At 48.0% G+C, this 17,918-nt stretch overlaps 2 protein-coding genes and 3 non-coding genes across 17 annotated transcripts in view; all 5 read left to right on the forward strand.

Moving 5' to 3' along the window:
• The window catches only part of CLMP (CXADR like membrane protein), a 48,846-nt gene extending 43,245 nt beyond the window's left edge, over nt 1-5,601 (forward strand). For 11 of the 13 annotated variants that reach the window (XM_035555662.1, XM_035555661.1, XM_050715002.1 and 8 more), the window contains 2 exons: nt 342-483; nt 1,938-5,601. In XM_035555662.1, coding sequence (XP_035411555.1) covers nt 342-483; nt 1,938-2,232 — 437 coding nt within the window. In that variant the 3' untranslated portion in view covers nt 2,233-5,601. The remainder of the gene's footprint in view (nt 1-341; nt 484-1,937) is intronic. The other 2 variants (XR_004780128.2, XR_004780129.1) reach the window with 1 other exon arrangement.
• A 3,254-nt stretch (nt 5,602-8,855) lies between these two features.
• HSPA8 (heat shock protein family A (Hsp70) member 8) lies at nt 8,856-14,100 on the forward strand. Its single transcript, XM_035555653.2, has 9 exons — nt 8,856-9,152; nt 9,897-10,106; nt 10,593-10,798; nt 10,897-11,049; nt 11,147-11,702; nt 12,042-12,244; nt 12,507-12,705; nt 13,025-13,257; nt 13,633-14,100. Exons 2-9 carry the CDS (start codon nt 9,902-9,904, stop codon nt 13,816-13,818), a joined length of 1,941 nt encoding a protein of 646 aa, XP_035411546.1. The 5' UTR covers nt 8,856-9,152; nt 9,897-9,901; the 3' UTR covers nt 13,819-14,100.
• On the forward strand, nt 11,881-11,971 carry LOC118252560 (small nucleolar RNA SNORD14). Its single transcript, XR_004780185.1, has one exon. It is a non-coding gene; the product is annotated as a small nucleolar RNA SNORD14 (small nucleolar RNA).
• LOC118252561 (small nucleolar RNA SNORD14) lies at nt 12,337-12,433 on the forward strand. Its single transcript, XR_004780186.1, has one exon. It is a non-coding gene; the product is annotated as a small nucleolar RNA SNORD14 (small nucleolar RNA).
• LOC118252562 (small nucleolar RNA SNORD14) lies at nt 13,321-13,417 on the forward strand. The gene has a single exon (XR_004780187.1). It is a non-coding gene; the product is annotated as a small nucleolar RNA SNORD14 (small nucleolar RNA).
• Nucleotides 14,101-17,918: the final 3,818 nt, after the last annotated feature.

The raw sequence follows: 17,918 nt of genomic DNA on the forward strand, positions 1-17,918 counted from the left end.
TGGGTTGTCCTGTCTGCCTCTGTGCTTTGTGTGGTTCTGGGTTCTTATGTGAGGATTTCTCCTCCCCGTTTCAATTCTGACCCACAGCTGAAGGCATAGCTCTTGTGATCTCACCCTTCTAGAGGTGAATGCTTTTCTCAGTCTTGGCTCAGGTTTAGAAATAAGCGCTTTAAGATAAATTGGTTCAATTTCTGCATAGTGACACCAAAAGTAGTAGTCTAATTTATTACATTCTGTTCTGATTTATACACGATGGTGTAATTTCTAGTGTGGACTAGAATCTGACCGTATGACTCCTGCTGGGAGTTTACCAGCTAACACATTTATTTTCTGGACAACAGATGCTCAAAATATTGGTATGATTGCTGGAGCAGTTTGTGGCGTGGTGGTGGGACTTGCCCTCCTTTTCCTGGTGGTGAGGCTGACAATAAGGAGGAAAGAAAAGAAGAGATATGAGGAAGAGGAGGCCCCAAATGAAATCAGGTAACGCCTTTCGTTTAATCCCCCACCTCCTATCCTCCCTTCTTTCAGTTTCACATACACCCAGCATGATCCACAGTAATGTCTCTTTTCACTCAGTTTTAAGTAACTGAGATGTTTTAAGTGTCTTGAAAAGTTGTTCTAAAAAACTTGTAAAGCCTCCCTGAAATACCACTGACAAATTTTTTGTTACTGTGAGAATAATACTTGTGAAGACTTTCCAGAAAACAAGATAGAAGAAAAAAAATGACATTTTTCCCAGGACAGATTAGCATAAAACACAATAAAATTACATTAAATGCAATTTAGTATTAATTATTCTCTCGCTTACAATTTCAGCATTTTGAAGCACTTACGTAGTTCTCTCCAGTATTAAACTCAGCCCTTATGGTTCTGAGAGGTTTGATTTTTCTTTTAAATTGCTTTTTCCTGTTGGGAACACTATGAGGCAGGCAGGTTCTCACAGTCCTCCTTGAGTCTTTTGAACAACTGTGCTTCTGGATTTAGCTCAGGCAGAAAAATCCCCTGAGCTTCTGGGTGCAGAGTTGAGAAGCCTCACCCCTGGACGGGTGTACCAAGAATGCTGATGCATGTTCTTTAAATTCATGTGTTACATGCGTGTGAGGTCTGCTGCTCACTCCTCTAAGCGGAAGTTGGACTCTAGCCAATTGAGCTTAACCTCGGGAAGGAAAGTGCTGGAAAAAGATATTTCCAGGAAGGAGTTTTAGCTCCTCCTGCCCTTGAAGAACCCCCTCGCCTTGTTCCACCCTTATTTCTGTTTGCAAAGGGCTGCCTGCCCTCATATGACATCTATGTGCTGTTAAGCAGGCTTCTCTATAATCCATTCAGTAGCTGATTACACTGGCTGACAGTCAGGTTGCCTATTTGGCCAGCAAGAAGGTAGTCTTTGCTGATTTATTCCCTTCCTGTTTTCTTTTCTCTTTTGCTTTCAAATCTTGCATACCTTTTTATTTTTAGTCTGAGCCTCCTCTATCACCTTTTCATGCATGACTTTTCTTTCTCTGGGCCCAGTTCTAGCACTTCTTTTACTACCCACATATTTTAAACTGATGAACTGGTCTCAGCTAGTCCTGTTGAAGTAATTTGTCATTATGAGTAAAGATTGCAGAGCAGACAGTACTGTCTGAACTCTTTGCACTGACACTTGGCATTTGGTCCACGGACCTCAAAGCCACACAGAAAGAACCGGTTGTGTGCACATGTATTATAAATCCATTCGGCTAATAGCTCTGCAGAGAAGTAATGAATTCAGTTTATAAAGTTGTGTTGCACAGAATTCAGAAAACCCAGTACCTTGCTCAAACTGCTTGATAACTGTGCATTGGTGACTTGCAACTTCAGTGAGCAACTGCTCATTGCAGCAGCAATTCAGTCTGGCAAAATGTATGAGTGTTTCTGTTCTCATGGCATTTGAACCCTGCTGTGTTTGATTGCAGAGAAGACGCGGAGGCACCCAAAGCCCACCTTGTCAAGCCTAGTTCCTCCTCCTCCGGTTCCAGGAGCTCACGCTCAGGTTCCTCCTCAACCAGGTCAACAGCCAACAGTGCCTCTCGCAGCCAACGGACTTTGTCAACAGAAGCTACTCCCCATCTGACTCCTCCCCAGTACAGCCAGAGGGAGACAGAAGGGAAGGAAACCGAGCCAAGGAAAGTCGACTATGCTAACCTGGTGAAAATGGGAGCCACGCAGGTCATGGTGCCTGCCCAAAGCCGGGCGTTCCAGACAGTGTGACTGCTCACCAGCCAGCTGGAGACTCCTGCCATCCAGAAGCACTTCACACACCACCAGCCACATAGGAATTGTTAGATTAGCTAGTTATCTCCCTGGTCAGCTTAATTTTAATCACTTGTGATTATTGACACAACAAGAAGCCCTCCCACTCAACTCTTTCTTGTATCTTCCAGCACTTGCGGTTCTGATACAGATTTTTTTTTTTTTAAGAAGGATGAATTTGAGGGGAAAGGGGAACTTTTTATTTTAATTACCTTGTTGGAAATGGAACACTGAGCTTTTTAAAACTACAGTTGAAAAATGTCAGCTAAGAGCTGTACAAATGAAATGAAGCCAAACTTCAGGATTTTTTAAAGAGATCAATAGAAGACAAAAAGACACATAATATTCCAGCGAGTTTTAAAGGGGAAGGGAAAGTCTCTTGGACTGTTTTTGGAGAACTTTCTAAAAGATGCATTGTCTCACCTGAAGATTTTGAGGTAGTCTCTGCTGAGGCTAGCCTGGTGGTCAAACCTCAAAGGGAACAGACGCTTCACATTTTCTGCATTCATTCTTCTACTGAAATACTTTTGGAAGCTGTAACTAAAGCAGAAAGGAAAGGATAACTCAAAAAGGTTAAGAGATGCAGACTTAAGGCATGTGTCTGAACTAACCTCTACTAAAGAGAAAGGAGCCTGTATGTCAAGGAAACAGAGGTGCTTTAATTGCCAGAACAAAATTAATGATGCACCCTGAGACATAGAACAAGGAGCTGGACTCTGCTTCTATGGACAGCGCTGTAAAGCTGCAGTAACTCCACTGGAGTTGTATCTGTGTCAAATGAGCCTTAGTGAGATGAGAATTGGGTGCTTAATCCAAAATGGAGGCATACCTCAAAAACTGAGGGCCACCGATCTACCAAAAAGCTGGGAGGAAGCATTTGGAGGATTACCAGGTTTTGAATTCACCAGTTTTAGGGTGAGCCACACTATAGAAGCCTTGGAGAGCTCTTCCCAAGGTTGAACAAAAAGCATTTTTGGACTGACCTTCAGGCATCCAGGTAAGACTGAAGATGCAGTGACAGAGCATGTAATGAGGGAAATACACTGGGGACAGGTAAACAGGTGCAATGATAAAGGAAGAAAATATCTGTGTGTAGTGTCACACTTATATATCAACCTGTGGGCCATATGCTATTTTTGAGGCTTAAACATTAGCGGGATTATTAATAAATAAACAAAAATTGCAAGAATCAAAATAAAAACAAACAAACGAAACCCTTCCTGTGACTGTTAGCCAGAATAGACATTTTCAAGGGGTATAGTCTTATGCTTCAGGTGAAAGGCCAACAAGAAATGATGAGAGGTAGTCAGGCCTTCCTCTGGAGGCAGGCGTTCCCATAATTGTCTGTCATTTATACATTCCTCTGAAGGACTTGGCTCTGACCACTGCTACACAGAAGACACTGAGCATATATGTTCTAAATTCCTGTATTCCTAAATTGATGATTTTCCATTAAAAAATAAAAAAAATTATCTTTCATCTGAGGGAGGGAAGGTTTTCTCCAATTTGTGGAATGAGTCTGCAGGAGATGGATCAGCACAGAAGAACCACAGATTTCTGATTCTTTCACTCTAGGGATTGTAATTAACCTCTTTTTCTGAGACCCAGCATTCTAGCTTACAAGCTTGAGATCTTAGAAGATCTGATTAAAGTGAGGCCTTGTTTGGGCTACGTCTGTATGAGAAACAGTTTTCAAATTTGCCCGATACTACCTGAGGACTTCTCTTCCTAATAGCAGCCACCCATTTTCATCCCACATGCTGAGATTCTGCTTGTTCTCTGTACCACAGTCAACCTAACCACCCTCAGTATGACAAAATACTAACTTGTTGGGCAGGGAAGGTCTTGAGTCACAGATTTAAACAAGGGGATTAGCTGTTTGTTAAGCTTTTACTTTTATTACAGCTCTTGGTATCGGATACCTTGCGATTTTACCCAGGCAGTTTCCCTGGTTACTCCAGAGGTGCCTTCCTGGCTCAGCTTTGTTCTGGTGGATTTGGCTGTGGCTGTTTGGAAGCAGCAGCTGTGTCTGCAACTCTTCTGCTGTTGCTTTCTTCGTGGGCCCTGGAGGCCTAGGCACTGCAAGGTGCTTACAAGGCCCTCCAGAGCTAGGGAAGTCCTGAGGAAAGGCATGAGAAGGACTTCTAAATTAGTTTGTGGCTTTTATGGTTGCCTATTGTGCTTGATTTACCTCAGCAGATTATCTGGGGACACCTGTTCCATGCAGAGAAACCCAGGGATGAATTTCTCAGCAAAGCACACACGCCTGAGCAACCAGCAGCTGATTACCACAAAATGAGGATAACAGTTCCAACGGCTGAGCTGGTTACGGTTTAAGCACCAAATACTGTCGGCTAGCTTTGAGTCACAGGCCAGGCTTGCAATTAGCAAAGAGGAGGGTGCTCTGCCTACAGCCTGGGGGCTGCTTGCTGCCAGCTACGAGAATTTGCCCGGCCTGCACCAAGCAGCTGCCTTCCTGGAGGCCTTGGGGAACAGGCTGCAGGCAGCCCTCTCCTGGAGTCCAGCTGTCCTGGAGCAGGAAAATCATCCCCTGTCAAACGTCCGCCTCTATGGGATGAAAGATTTATGGGCCTCGGGGAAAGGTTGGAAGCAATAGCTGAAGCCTGGTGTGTGATAATTCCTGTCTGCTCCTAGCACTGGTTGGGAAGCAAGAGGCCTTGTGCCCACTATCCACGCACATGCAGACTGCCCTGTGTACAAAACCGTGTCAGGAAAACCACTCCTGGCATGGAATTTAGATGTATGGTCCTGGCCAGAAAGCGTGGTGATTTAAGATCATTAAGTCTGAAATGAAGTGGTGCTTTTCAGTCTGCACACCGGTGATCTCACAGGTGAGCACCAAATCGATTCCGCGCTTCAGTTGCTAGCACAAAGCCCAAAAGAGAAAAGTTCATTACTCAAAGGAAATATGAGAAAGAGATCATTTCTAAGGGATTTTATTTTCAAGGGGACGTTTTCTGGGCTCCAGATGATGCTATCAGGAGTTGCACAAGGGAAACAAATGAACCATAAGCCAAACTCTGTTTTGTAAAATAGTGTACTTAAAACATTTACTGTCATATACCAGTTATTACTAGTGTGATTAAATGCGTACAATTTTATGTAGCTTTCTTTTGTCTCAGCAGCTAAACTGAGCTTACATCTCTTCTATCTGCTATAATTGGTGTACTTGTACTGTCTGAACAACTCAGAGGAAAGCAAATATTTATTATTGATTCCTTTGAATCAATGATTTCGTAATTTTTTTTTTGGTTGGTTGTTTTATAAATAAATATGCTGCAGCTGAAGTGCTGCAGCTCAACTAAACTTGTGCTAATGCTCTATCTTCTGTGCTGTGATATGTTGTATGCTGTCAAGTTGAATCCAAGAAAAAGATACGGGGGTAAAAATACTATTTTTAAGCTAAGAAGGACTACATGCACATTTGTGTAGAAACTGCAGGGAAGCTGCAGCTTTTTCCTGGGCATTTGTTCAGTCTAAATTATGTGACATGGTATGAAATATGTGAAATCTCGGGTGGATCGAAGTAAATCGAGTTTTGACTTCCATGCAGCTATTTCACCTGAGATGTTCTGGCTGAGGACATAGCCACTTCAGGCTAATATGGTAAATACTGCCAGTGCAGACACAGCACAGATAAAAATCTCACAGCAACACCGCTCTCCTACTCCCACATACACAGGGCTTGCTTCTGAGCCACCCTGTGTGTTTCAGTTCATCTCCTGAACTGTGCATGAGATGACAGTGAAACCTTGAACAACTAAGGGCTGTTTTCAGACAGCTTAGATCTCGTCTGCAGATAAACATTTTGAACTAGCTAACAGGAATCTCCAGTTGTGGAGATGTAGGTGGAATTTAGGCTAACTAAATGTGACCGTGGTTGATTTCGTCTCGCAATGCTTTCAGCCTTCTCTCCCTCAGGGTGTTCTGCGCAAAGGTCTCACATCAGCAATCCTCTCTACAGAAATCTGGGAGTAAAAGTTGCAACATAATTAAATTACACAGCATTTAAAACAGTGACAACAGTGGTCTCATAGGTGTGCCCTTCTGTCTATCCCTGATTCATGGGGAAAGGCTGTTACTGGCTCACTCCTGAATTGATGACATCCAAAATCCTGATTAGGCGATATGCATTTCAAGAGGAGTTGTGCAATTGCATGCTTTTCTACAGTATCAGGAATCTTGGGTTATTTTTACCCTGGCTCAGTTTGTACCGCCGTGCTGAAGGGGAAGAACATGGGGGGAAGGGGAAGGGCTGCATTAGAACTGCATCATTTTCAAACTTCAGCTGGGGCATGCGGTTGCCAGAGGTGTGTAAGTAACAAATGCCGTTACTGTGAATAGGAAGCATGCCTTTCACAATCTTCCCTCTCTACCTACCTCTGTTTTAAATGTGCTTGATCTGCAATGTATGAAACTGGCTTAAAAAAAAATATGTTGGCATTCATCGTTTAAGAAAACAAAACAAAAACCCACACTACAAAACACTTGGCAGTGTCCAGCCTGCTGGGCCTTAATTTTTCTGATTCGCGGTAAGCGGGCTACTTTAGTCAAGTATGTTAAAGAGCCTTTAATTTCTAATGTAATGAGTCATTTGCTAGACTGCTCTCCTCCCTGCACTGACTCACTGGTTCCTTAGGCTGCTTTCCCTTGCCATCAGTCCGTTGTGCAAAGTACAGTTGCGCATCTGAGTGTCATTGCTTTATTTCAAAGTGCTGGTAGTACTATTCTTAGGTCCTACTGAAATCTTGCTCGTGATTTAAAAAAAAACAAAACACAAAAAACAGCGCAGGCAATGCCTTGCTGGCAGCACAGCTCACCTGAGACCTGGTGTGCAATGCACTGGTGCAAACTGGGGGGCTCTCGAGGGCAGCCCAGGAGCAGAGAGCTCAGCAGCCTGTACTCTGCTCAGGGTGGAGTAGCCTTGCATGCCATCCCTGGTCAGCATATGGGATTCATATTGCCCCTTATTGGTGGCTCATATTGCCCTTTATCTTTAAAGGCACAGCGGAGTTCCCTTATTCCCAGGTCAGTGCCTCAACCCCACCCCTTTATGTGCTGCACCTCCCGTCTCTCTGACCATGTGCACCCAAATTCCAACCCGTGGTGCTGCCTTCTGTGCTCACCCAAAGGTCCCAAAACAGGTTCCAGTGCATGGCAGAGCACAAATCACAGCCACAAACTACTGAGGGCTGTGGGTCAGCACTTGCCACATGCCAGCTCCTAGCCAGTGGTAGGCAGCAGTAGGAACCTGCCCATTAGTGGTCCGATAACGAGCTACAAGCAGCAGCTGATTCAGGGTGACTGCATCATGTTCTCCAGTAGACATAACCCAAGCTCGCTGCAGAAGGAAGATAAGCTCACAGCTTTCTGGCTTGGGGTGCAGGCAGCGAGGTACCACAGAGGACACGCAGTCATTTGACTGGAATAAGGCTGAAGGAAGAGATTTGTTACTCCCCTCCCCCTCCCCAAGAACTGGACTTTAAGCAGTTAACAATAATGTGGAATTCTATTTGTTTATTTATTTTCCTCCCTTGCACCTTTTCCTACTGCCTAAGCTTACAAACATGCGGTTTGGATTCACTTTTTTCACTGGGCATTTTATGCCATGTGAACATGGGATGCAATTCACAGCAGTGCTGATGGGGCCGGGGCTGGGTTATGACCCCTGACCAGCTGTCAGCCTCCTGCACCACGACCAGGTGAAGGTTTGCAGTCCTCCCTCTGCTTGCTTTATCCCAAAACTTGCTGGAGGGGAACCTGAACAGCCAATTTTCCCCTGTCCTGAGCCTCTGGTTCTTTCCTGCTGGAAACACCAAGAGCATGCACTGTGGGTAGCACTGACGTACAAAGAGGTGCCACGCGAGCTCCTCGCTTGGTTCGCTGCATTAAGAGGTGCTTACGGGCAGGAGAAACTAAGACTAGAGATGCTGAGGCCGCACTGTGCTCTATGGAGAAAACAGCTTCGCCCTACACCATGGTGGACAACAGCCTGGGCTCCTCTGCCTGAGCAAGAAGCAGGGTGCGGAAGGGATCGGACACCGCTGGCTTCACCTCCTCACAGAGGCCAGGGAGGGCTGGCACGGACACGGGGCTGGGAGAGGGCAGCGGGGCCGGCAGGAGCAGCTGCTGCGGGAAGGGACAGAGCCAGAGGCTGGGGCTGGAGTAAGAGACTGGGCCTGGAGTAAGGCCGGGTCTCGCCCCGCGGGGCCGTGCCCCAATTAAGCCGGGGCCGTGCCGTTAATTGCCTTTAACCCGGCCGGGCGGGGACGCGGGGGCCAAGGCGGGGGCCGCGGGGCGCCGCCATGTTGTCACCCCCGGCCCGGCGCTATGCAAATGAGCCCCCCGGCACCGCCGCCCCATTGGTCGCTCCCAGCCCGGGGCGCGGGAAAAATGCAAACGAGCCTGCGGCGCCGCGCTGCCATTGGCTGCCGTTCGCGCCCTCGCGCGCCCCTCCAGCCGGTGCCGCCACCCGCGCGCGGCCGCTGCAGGGCTCTGATTGGCTCCCGCGCGCGGGAGGCCCCGCCCCTTTCCGTAGCGGGCGGGGGACGAGCGGAGCGGGGCGGTGGGCGGCGGGGGGAAAGCGCATGAAGGTTCGAGAATACCGGCCGGCCGGAGGCCACGCCCCCTTCCTGCTTGCGTCACAGAGGGTGTGGGTTCCGGCGGGCTTCCATTGGCGGAAAGGTCCGCGGGCCGCGCGAGCGGATTGGCCGGGGCCGAGAAAAGGGGCGGGCCCTTCTGGAAGGTTCTGCGGGGGTATATAAAGGCGGCCGGGCGGGCGCCGACCGTTCTCATTCAGCAGCCGCTCGTTAGCAGCGCAACTCCCGTGCGCGCCAGCCGCCGCCCGCGCCGCTCAGGTAACGGGGCTGGAGGGCTTGAGGGCGGTCTGAGGGGCTTGCGGGTGCCCCGGGGGGGAGCAGCGGTTTGTGGGGAGCGAGGCGGGGCGGCGGGGTGGCTGAGGAGCGGGGCGCAGGGGAGCAGGGCCTGGCCACTGCGGTCTGAATCCGCTTCGGGGGCGAGGGGGCTCCGCAGAATGGCGTTCACTGGGCTCTGCTTTTTTTTGCCCGCACCTAATGGCGGCTCCGTATCGGTTCTCTTGAAAGGGGGGTGCGGGTTCCTGGTGTAATTTCTGCGGTCTCGTGGGGAGTGAGGAAGCCGGCCTTGCCGGTCGGCCCCCGAGGGCTTTCGGCCGGCTCTGTCGCGCCCCCCCCCCAGTCGCGTTCCCGTCGCAGCGAGTCTGGGTCCGCGCCAGGCCCCGCGGGCTGCCAAGCTCGGCCCACGCGCGGCGGAGGGGCCGCTTCCCCGCACCCAAAATGGCGGTGGCGCCACGTGATCCCCGCGGGGCGGGGCATGATGGGAAATGGAGTCCGCGGCCATGTGGCCGCACCGCGCGGCTGAGCGCCGGCACCCGGGCGTTTTAAATAACTTGTCTAGGTTCGCTGAACAGTAGACGCTATTAAAACAGCAAATACTAGAAAAATTATTGCCTTTAAATAAAAACTTCTTAACGGATTTTTAGTAAGATTTGAGCTGGTAACAGAATGTGTAGATAAGAACTACAAGCCACTAACCGTACCTTCTGATTTCTTCTATCTTTTCAGACAAGATGTCGAAGGGACCAGCTGTTGGAATCGATCTTGGCACCACCTACTCCTGTGTTGGTGTGTTCCAACATGGGAAGGTGGAGATCATTGCCAATGACCAGGGGAACCGGACCACGCCAAGCTACGTCGCCTTCACAGACACAGAGAGGTTGATTGGCGATGCTGCAAAGAATCAAGTTGCAATGAATCCCACCAACACGGTCTTTGGTAAGAAGGCTACAAGATTTGTGTGTAGAGACCTTACCACTGTGATAGTTAATGTGAGCTGCTGGTATGTAGCAGAGGTGGTGATTTCTCTTAAACTTAAAAACATAGTGTTTTAGTCAAAAGGAGAAAACAGAGTTAAGAATGACCAAGTTCATACCAGGTATTAGGGAACTCCATGCTCTGAAGTCAAACTTGTCTTTCTGCAGACCATTTTTTGGTGGCAAGTGTTAAGTGGCCTTGACTGAGTTACCAAGTGGTTCATAGCCTCTACTTTGGCTTACTGTGCAGCACCTCTAGCATTGCTGCATTGGCTGACACAAGTCTCACAGCAAGCATTTTGAGTTCTTACCTCTTTGGAGGTTTTGGCAAGGCAGTAATTCCAGATAAAGTACAGCTTTGGAGGCTTTTGTACAGTCTTCCTAGGATGAAGTTGATGTTTCTGTGCTGGGGATGAAGTGTTTTAATCTGGTCAACTGACTTTTCCAGATGCAAAACGGTTGATTGGGCGTAGATTTGATGATTCTGTTGTCCAGTCTGATATGAAGCACTGGCCTTTCACTGTGGTGAATGATGCTGGCAGACCAAAAGTGCAGGTGGAGTACAAAGGAGAGACAAAGAGCTTCTATCCAGAAGAAATTTCTTCCATGGTTTTAACCAAAATGAAGGAAATTGCAGAAGCATACCTTGGGAAGGTAAGGCATATGACTTGAGCCAAATCTAACAAATTGTTCTGCAGGTGTGAGGTCATCAAAACCTAAAACACAATTTTTGTTTGCTTTTTTTCCTCCAGACTGTTACTAATGCTGTAGTCACTGTACCAGCCTATTTCAATGACTCCCAGCGCCAGGCCACAAAAGATGCTGGAACCATTGCAGGGCTCAATGTGCTGCGAATTATCAATGAGCCGACAGCTGCTGCTATAGCCTATGGTCTGGACAAGAAGGTATGCTGTGGTGTGACAAGTCTCTGGAACCACTAAAACTGCTAACCTTAGTGGTAGGAAACAAATTAAATTGTGAAAAATCAATTTTCTCTTTCAGGTTGGTGCTGAAAGGAATGTTCTTATCTTTGACCTTGGAGGTGGCACCTTCGATGTGTCCATTCTAACTATTGAAGATGGCATCTTTGAGGTGAAATCCACTGCAGGTGACACTCACCTGGGTGGAGAAGACTTTGACAACCGCATGGTCAACCACTTCATTGCTGAGTTCAAGCGCAAGCACAAGAAAGACATCAGTGAGAACAAGAGAGCAGTTCGTCGCCTTCGCACCGCGTGCGAACGTGCGAAGCGTACCCTGTCGTCCAGCACACAGGCCAGTATTGAAATTGATTCTCTCTATGAGGGCATTGACTTCTACACATCTATCACCAGAGCTCGCTTTGAAGAGCTGAATGCCGACCTGTTCCGTGGCACCCTGGATCCTGTGGAGAAGGCTCTGCGGGATGCCAAACTAGACAAATCGCAGATCCATGACATCGTGCTGGTTGGCGGCTCTACTCGTATCCCAAAGATTCAGAAACTCCTGCAGGATTTCTTCAATGGCAAAGAGCTGAACAAGAGCATCAATCCTGATGAAGCTGTAGCTTATGGTGCAGGTAATCTTAGCTGCCACAATTTAAATGTCTTAACCTCTGTTCTCCGTGCCAAAAAGTGGGGTGGGTTTCTTAGTAAACTGGGCCCTGTGTGAGCTAATGTCTCAGAGCAGTGCTGGTGTGGGTGCTAGATGTGCTGGAGTTGGTACTGCTTCTCAGAGCAGTAAGAAGTTACTTTGACTTGCAATGATGAATCCGGTTCCAAAGCCATTCGTAGTTTCCACCAGAAGTCTACTAATGATGGCCAAAACCTTCCTTGGATGTCTGAGCGAGCTATGGGGTTAACTACAGCATGTGGTTGGTCTGTTCCAAGGCTCTTAATGTCTTGCTTTCTTTGCCTAGCTGTTCAAGCTGCTATTCTGTCTGGAGACAAGTCTGAGAACGTCCAGGATCTGCTCCTGCTGGATGTGACTCCCCTGTCTCTTGGTATTGAGACTGCTGGAGGTGTCATGACGGTCCTGATCAAGCGGAACACCACCATCCCCACCAAGCAGACACAGACATTCACTACGTACTCCGACAACCAGCCTGGTGTGCTGATCCAGGTAGGCGAGCAACACTGAGGTGCACTTGGTCCTAAGACCCTGTCAAAATTCTGAGTAGCTAACTTGTTAGGGGAACTAACAACTTAACCTGGTTGCAATGATGAAAGTGACTCCAAAGCCATTCGTAGTTTCCACCAGAAGTCGAAAGACTGATGTTGGTCCAAGCACCTTCCTTGGATGTCTGAGCGACCGAGTCACAGGCTAAGCTCCTGTTGAAACTTGATGTGGACAAATCTGATGTATCTGTTGGTTGTTCCACTAGGTGTATGAAGGGGAACGTGCGATGACCAAGGACAACAACTTGCTGGGCAAGTTTGAGCTGACCGGTATTCCCCCTGCTCCCAGAGGTGTACCTCAGATTGAAGTAACCTTCGATATCGATGCCAATGGCATCCTGAACGTGTCTGCTGTGGATAAGAGCACTGGCAAGGAAAACAAGATCACGATAACAAATGACAAAGGTAAACACCATGTTTCTGAGGGTAGGAGGCTGGCAAGCTGACTGCAGTGATGTCAAAGCTCTTAGAGATTTACTAAATTTACTAAATCTTGGTTATTAATGCACATGCCAGCTTTATCAAAAGTTGGATATAAATGTGCACAGCCCTGGATGTTCAGTGCAGTAATCTGTAAATCTTGAAGCCCATGAATCCATGGGTGGTCTTACACTGCCTACGTGACCAAGTTAACTCGGGTAACTGTAGAAGTTGTAAAATAAAGATGCAGGGGGTTGGTAATTCTCCACCAGAAGTAATGTGAAATGCGTGCTGTGTTCTGCAGGCCGGCTGAGCAAGGAAGACATTGAGCGGATGGTTCAGGAAGCAGAGAAATACAAAGCGGAAGATGAGAAGCAGCGTGACAAAGTGTCTTCTAAGAACTCCCTGGAGTCCTATGCATTCAACATGAAAGCTACTGTTGAAGATGAGAAGCTCCAGGGCAAGATCTCTGATGAGGACAAACAGAAAATCCTGGACAAATGCAATGAAATCATCAACTGGCTGGACAAGAACCAGGTATGTTGTACTGCTCGGTCAGTGCTAGCTACAAAGACAGCTCAGGTGGAAGAGAACTACTGGTTGCAGTGATGAAAGTGACTCCAAAGCCATTCGTAGTTTCCACTAGAAGTCGAAAGACTAATGTTAGTCCAAGTACCTTCCTTGGATGTCTGAGCGACCACAGCTAGTGAGAATCAGCTTTCTCTTCCTCCTCATTGAGGCTAATTAGTTGACAAATAATGACCTTCTGTAGTTAAAGCAGAAATACTGACACCTACTCCAGTGCTGGTGATGTGAAGGGTGAGCTTGTTTTTCAGATGGGGCTGTTAAGTTGGCACTAGATGCCTTGGGTATGGTGAGAGCAGTGGGTGTTGAGCTCTCTCTCTCTTTCAGACGGCTGAGAAGGAGGAGTTCGAGCACCAGCAGAAGGAGCTGGAGAAGGTGTGCAACCCCATCATCACCAAGCTGTACCAGAGCGCAGGAGGGATGCCTGGAGGAATGCCTGGGGGCTTCCCTGGTGGTGGAGCTCCTCCATCTGGTGGTGCTTCTTCTGGACCAACCATCGAGGAGGTGGATTAAAGATGCTGGGAAGTGCATTCCACTAGCAGTTAGTGTTGGAGAACCCCTGCTGGGGGTCAGAGTGAAGGACCCAAACCTGTAGGCACATCTGGTTGTATTGCCAGATTACAACTCCATAACTGAGCTGCTGTAAAAATAAATAAAGAAATTTTCTGGGCATTTTAAATACTTGAACATGTGCACAGGAGCGGAGATTAATACCATTGCACTTTACAGTACTGTAAACAAGTGGAAATGCAATTCATGTCCTAAGGAATAAAAACTATTTAATGGGCATCACAAGGCTTCTCTGAGTTCTTCTATGTTGATGTGGGTGTCAAAAGAGTTGGGAGAGAAAACTGATCAATGTTTTCATATGTTGGGCTAGTAAGAGTTTGCTTCTAGCTTGAGTCACAAGGGTTAAAAAACAGTTTCAGAGACTTAAAGACTGGAGTGAGTTACAAACTAGACATGGTTGGTGGCAGTAATTTTTTTTCCAAGTTCAAGGCTGGTATCAAACCCCATGAGCTATGGAAAAGCATAAAGTTTTTTGTGTTCAAAGGCTATAGAGCTGCACCATCCTAAAAACATCAGTGAAATAATTAGATGTATCACTTTCTCACCCAGTTTCTCATCTCCCAGCTGAAAAAGCAGTGGCCAGCCTGAAGTGGAGGGTGGTAGACCACCATAGGTGGGCTGGAGCTAGATGGAGTAGGGGTTTAAAGAGGTTGGTGTAGAAGGGGGGGGTTGTGCAGCACTGCACCACCCAAGGAGAGAGGCTGTTAACTTGTGTGTGGATTTGCATAATGGCTGCATGACAAAGATAAGCCTCTAGTAAGGAAGGGTTCACAACCTGAGTGAGCTTGCAGGAAGTCTGGCAGCATTTTAAGAGAATTGGTTTTAGAGCCTGCTTATACCTACCCCACAGCAGCAAAAATCTTCTTTTCCTTAATAGATACAAAAAATAGATACAAAAAAGTCTTTGATTCTTGCAGTGTTTCTCAGCTCAAAGATCCCCAACCCCCACTCCTAGGGGGAAGTCGTGGGATTGCTTATCATTTAGAGAAGTGGTGGCTGTGCTGGGGAGGTGGCTTTGTGTTGTCTCCATGAGTCAGATCAGGGCTGGGGGTGACTCAAACAAAACAGTGGGATAAGAAAAGCCCAAGTCAGTTATTCAGTTTTGGACTGCAGTTTTATTGTGCGGCCTTGTATAACAGCGCTGCGGGGTTCAGGGCTGTACCCTTCAGTACTGATTATTTTTTAACTAGGTTCTTAAGGAGTGACAACACTTCTCTCCCTGATCAACCCCTTTCTCAACATCGGGGAAGAATTTGGTTTATTTTTCAGCAGTGCTTACCCAAAGGGGAAGAAGAAGGGGCCGATAGCCTCGTATTCCTATCGCTGCCGGTGGAGTGCTGCTGCCTGGCCGGTGGGTTCGTGCTCGGCTGCCAGCGGAGGAGCAGCAAGGGCACTTCTAACAGGTGCGAGGCTCCATGTGTGGTCGTAGCAGGCATCTTCCTGTTCACATAAGGACATTTCAGATCCCTTTTGGGATTGGCAGGCTTGCAAAAGGGAGGCTGATGTTGATAATACGCAAGGAAGGAGCTGCGGGATCTGGGTGTTGGCCCTGATGTCCCTGTCACCTCTGAGTGGTGGCTTAGCTCTGGTGCCACACCTCACGGTCACCGCTTACTTTCCTGCTCGCAGTGCCAGCGGCGCTGCTCCAGGTGGAGTTTGCTCTGAGGAGTGGTAATTTTCATTGGGGCACGCCTGCAGTCCTTAAAAATCATCAGTAGGCAATTAAAATCTCCTAATAGTAATTGAGGAGTAATTGATGTACTAATTAACCTCGCCCACAAAATAGGGGGGGAAAAGCACCGAGCTCTCTGATTAGTATGAAACTCCATCACCTGGACACACTTTTGACTGGGATGAGGGTTTGCTTTAAGAACAGGTGGCGGGGGGGGGGCAGTGAGCCTGGTTACACAGGGTGCCTTGCTGGGTTTCAGCCACCAGATGTCAGTAGATGCCTGCAAAATCTCAAAAAATCACCAGTTTTCCAGGGGGATTAAATGAAATCTCACAAAATGCTTTTATTCAAGAGGAAACGTTGACTTCACCAGGGAGTTAGGACGGGGGGACATGCGAGAGTAAGGGCTACAGATGAAGTTTGCAGTCACACCAGCACGTGGAGCAGGGTACAGGCAGGTTTAGTGGATTGAATTAATACAGAGTCAAACTGGTGAGATTTTTGTATTCATAAAAAGGGCTTGACAACAAAGCCTGAAGGTTTGTGGGTGCAAAACAGGGGAAAGGTTTTTAGGTTAATGGGTGGGTAACTGAAGAACAGAGCAGAGTCGGGGTGATGAAAGAAGTCTTTTCCCTTTCTGCCTGCTGCAAGCATTTCTCGGTTAGGTGATGATGGGGTAATGGGGTGCTGCAAACGCAGCGAGCACCTACACGGCTTTAATTTGTGCAGCTCCACGTGTGCCAGGTATCTGGCTTCACTTTCTGCCCCAGTGAGCGAGGTCTGTCTCTGCAGGTGCAAAGAGGCAGCCGCACCGTGTCTGATGGCGGTAGCGGAGCTCTGCAGAAGCAAACCCCACGTTCAGGTCCCCACCTTCCCTAAATAACAAGTTTTACAGCAGAGCTGCCATTGCGATGCCTTTACCACCCGTTGTGCTCTGAGCACTGTGGCTTAAGAGCTGCCAATGAAGTCCAGCTGAACAGCCTTGCACTGACCAGTGTTGTCTGTCTTAGAAGGCAAATCAAATCTCCTGGTAAACAGGCATAAGGGAAAATTTGTAATTGGTACTTCAACAGTAGAGGCTGAATTTGGCTCTGCTGAGGAGGAGGAACCTTCAGTTCCCTTGCAGGTAACACAAGCACGCTGCACAGCCAGTTCATGAGACAGGAATTAGCACCAGTATTTTGGTTTTACAGGCTCTGAGGTCTGCTTGGGCGCTGCAGGCTGCCTTCTGGGCGCACTCAGCAGGGTAAATGAAATCTCTCCTTTTCGAAGTGTCTCGTGCTATGGGAGCCAGGCTCAGTTTATTTCCTACACACACTGCAAAATGCAAAGAAAGGGAGATCTGAAGAAGCTTTCACAGTTTCTTGAAGGAGAAAGCACTATCGAAAGACAGTTTTATTGGGGTTAACCACTCACAGGTTTTGCAATTAAACCTAGGTTTTTAAGCTGCAATAGCCTTAAGGATAATTAACCAAGCTGTGCTAAAATTTCTTGCCTTGGGGAAGAGGGAACTCTCTTACCCCCAGCAATTGCAAGGGTGTTGTTAGCTCTTTGAGATAATCCTTAGGAACACACACAGAAAAAAAAGCACCCGAAGAAAAGGGAGAGCTGAGTGTTTGGTGCTGGCCACGCTGGGTGTAAGGAGGGGGCACAAAAGAGAGCTCTGACTTGAGACTACCGCTGTAGCTGGGTCTGCTGCAAAGGCAAACTGCGGCTACACCAGGAGACCAAGCAGCAGCTCAGCGCCGAGCCTCAGTACTTGTCTCCTCTCCTTGGTCAAGTGCCTGTTTGTTCATCGCACGATTGACTCCGTGGCTGTTTTGTTCAGGCTGAAAGGCAGGAGCGCTTGCTGGAGGAGGTAGTCAATGCAGAGGTCCTGGGGCCTCGAGCAAGCGAGGATTAATGGGTTTGCTGCCTTCGAGCTGCGCGCCCAAGTCAGCGCCGAATGCGGGCTCTTGCGGCGGCCACCTTGGGCCAGCATTTGCCTGGGCTCGAGGGGTGGGAACACCCGGCGCTCTTTTACCAGACCCAGCAGGAAATAAAGCAGAGCTCTGGGCATGTCCTCATGAGTCTCATGTAACGTGTCAGGTCCCTTGGCACACCAAAGCGACAAAGGAGCAGCCAAACCTGGTGTCTGGAGCAAGGTACAGACACACCTGGTTGGGAATCTCTGCCCCTTCACTGGATTTATTAATAACACTGCCTTTAATCAGCTGCCCTCCCTGCAGCTCTCCTTCTCCCCTCAAGCTCTTCTTCCACTACCCCATATCATCATTGTTCCTTTCCTGTTGATTTTCCAGCAATGCCTAATTCTATTATTCGGAATGATTTCCCACCGGGCGGTAGTTTATTTCTGTCATCAAATCTCTGA

Source organism: Cygnus atratus, chromosome 22 (genome assembly GCF_013377495.2).
Source record: "Cygnus atratus isolate AKBS03 ecotype Queensland, Australia chromosome 22, CAtr_DNAZoo_HiC_assembly, whole genome shotgun sequence".
In the NCBI taxonomy this organism is placed as follows: domain Eukaryota; kingdom Metazoa; phylum Chordata; class Aves; order Anseriformes; family Anatidae; genus Cygnus; species Cygnus atratus.

What these genes read in the sequence shown, in the direction of transcription:
- HSPA8 (XM_035555653.2), top strand. Translation starts at nt 9,902, where the DNA reads ATGTCGAAGGGACCAGCTGTTGGAATCGATCTTGGCACCACCTACTCC. An exon ending in CCTATGGTCTGGACAAGAAG is followed by an intron (nt 11,050 to 11,146) that starts GTATGCTGTGGT and finishes TTTCTCTTTCAG; the next exon opens with GTTGGTGCTGAAAGGAATGT. An exon ending in CACGATAACAAATGACAAAG is followed by an intron (nt 12,706 to 13,024) that starts GTAAACACCATG and finishes TGTGTTCTGCAG; the next exon opens with GCCGGCTGAGCAAGGAAGAC.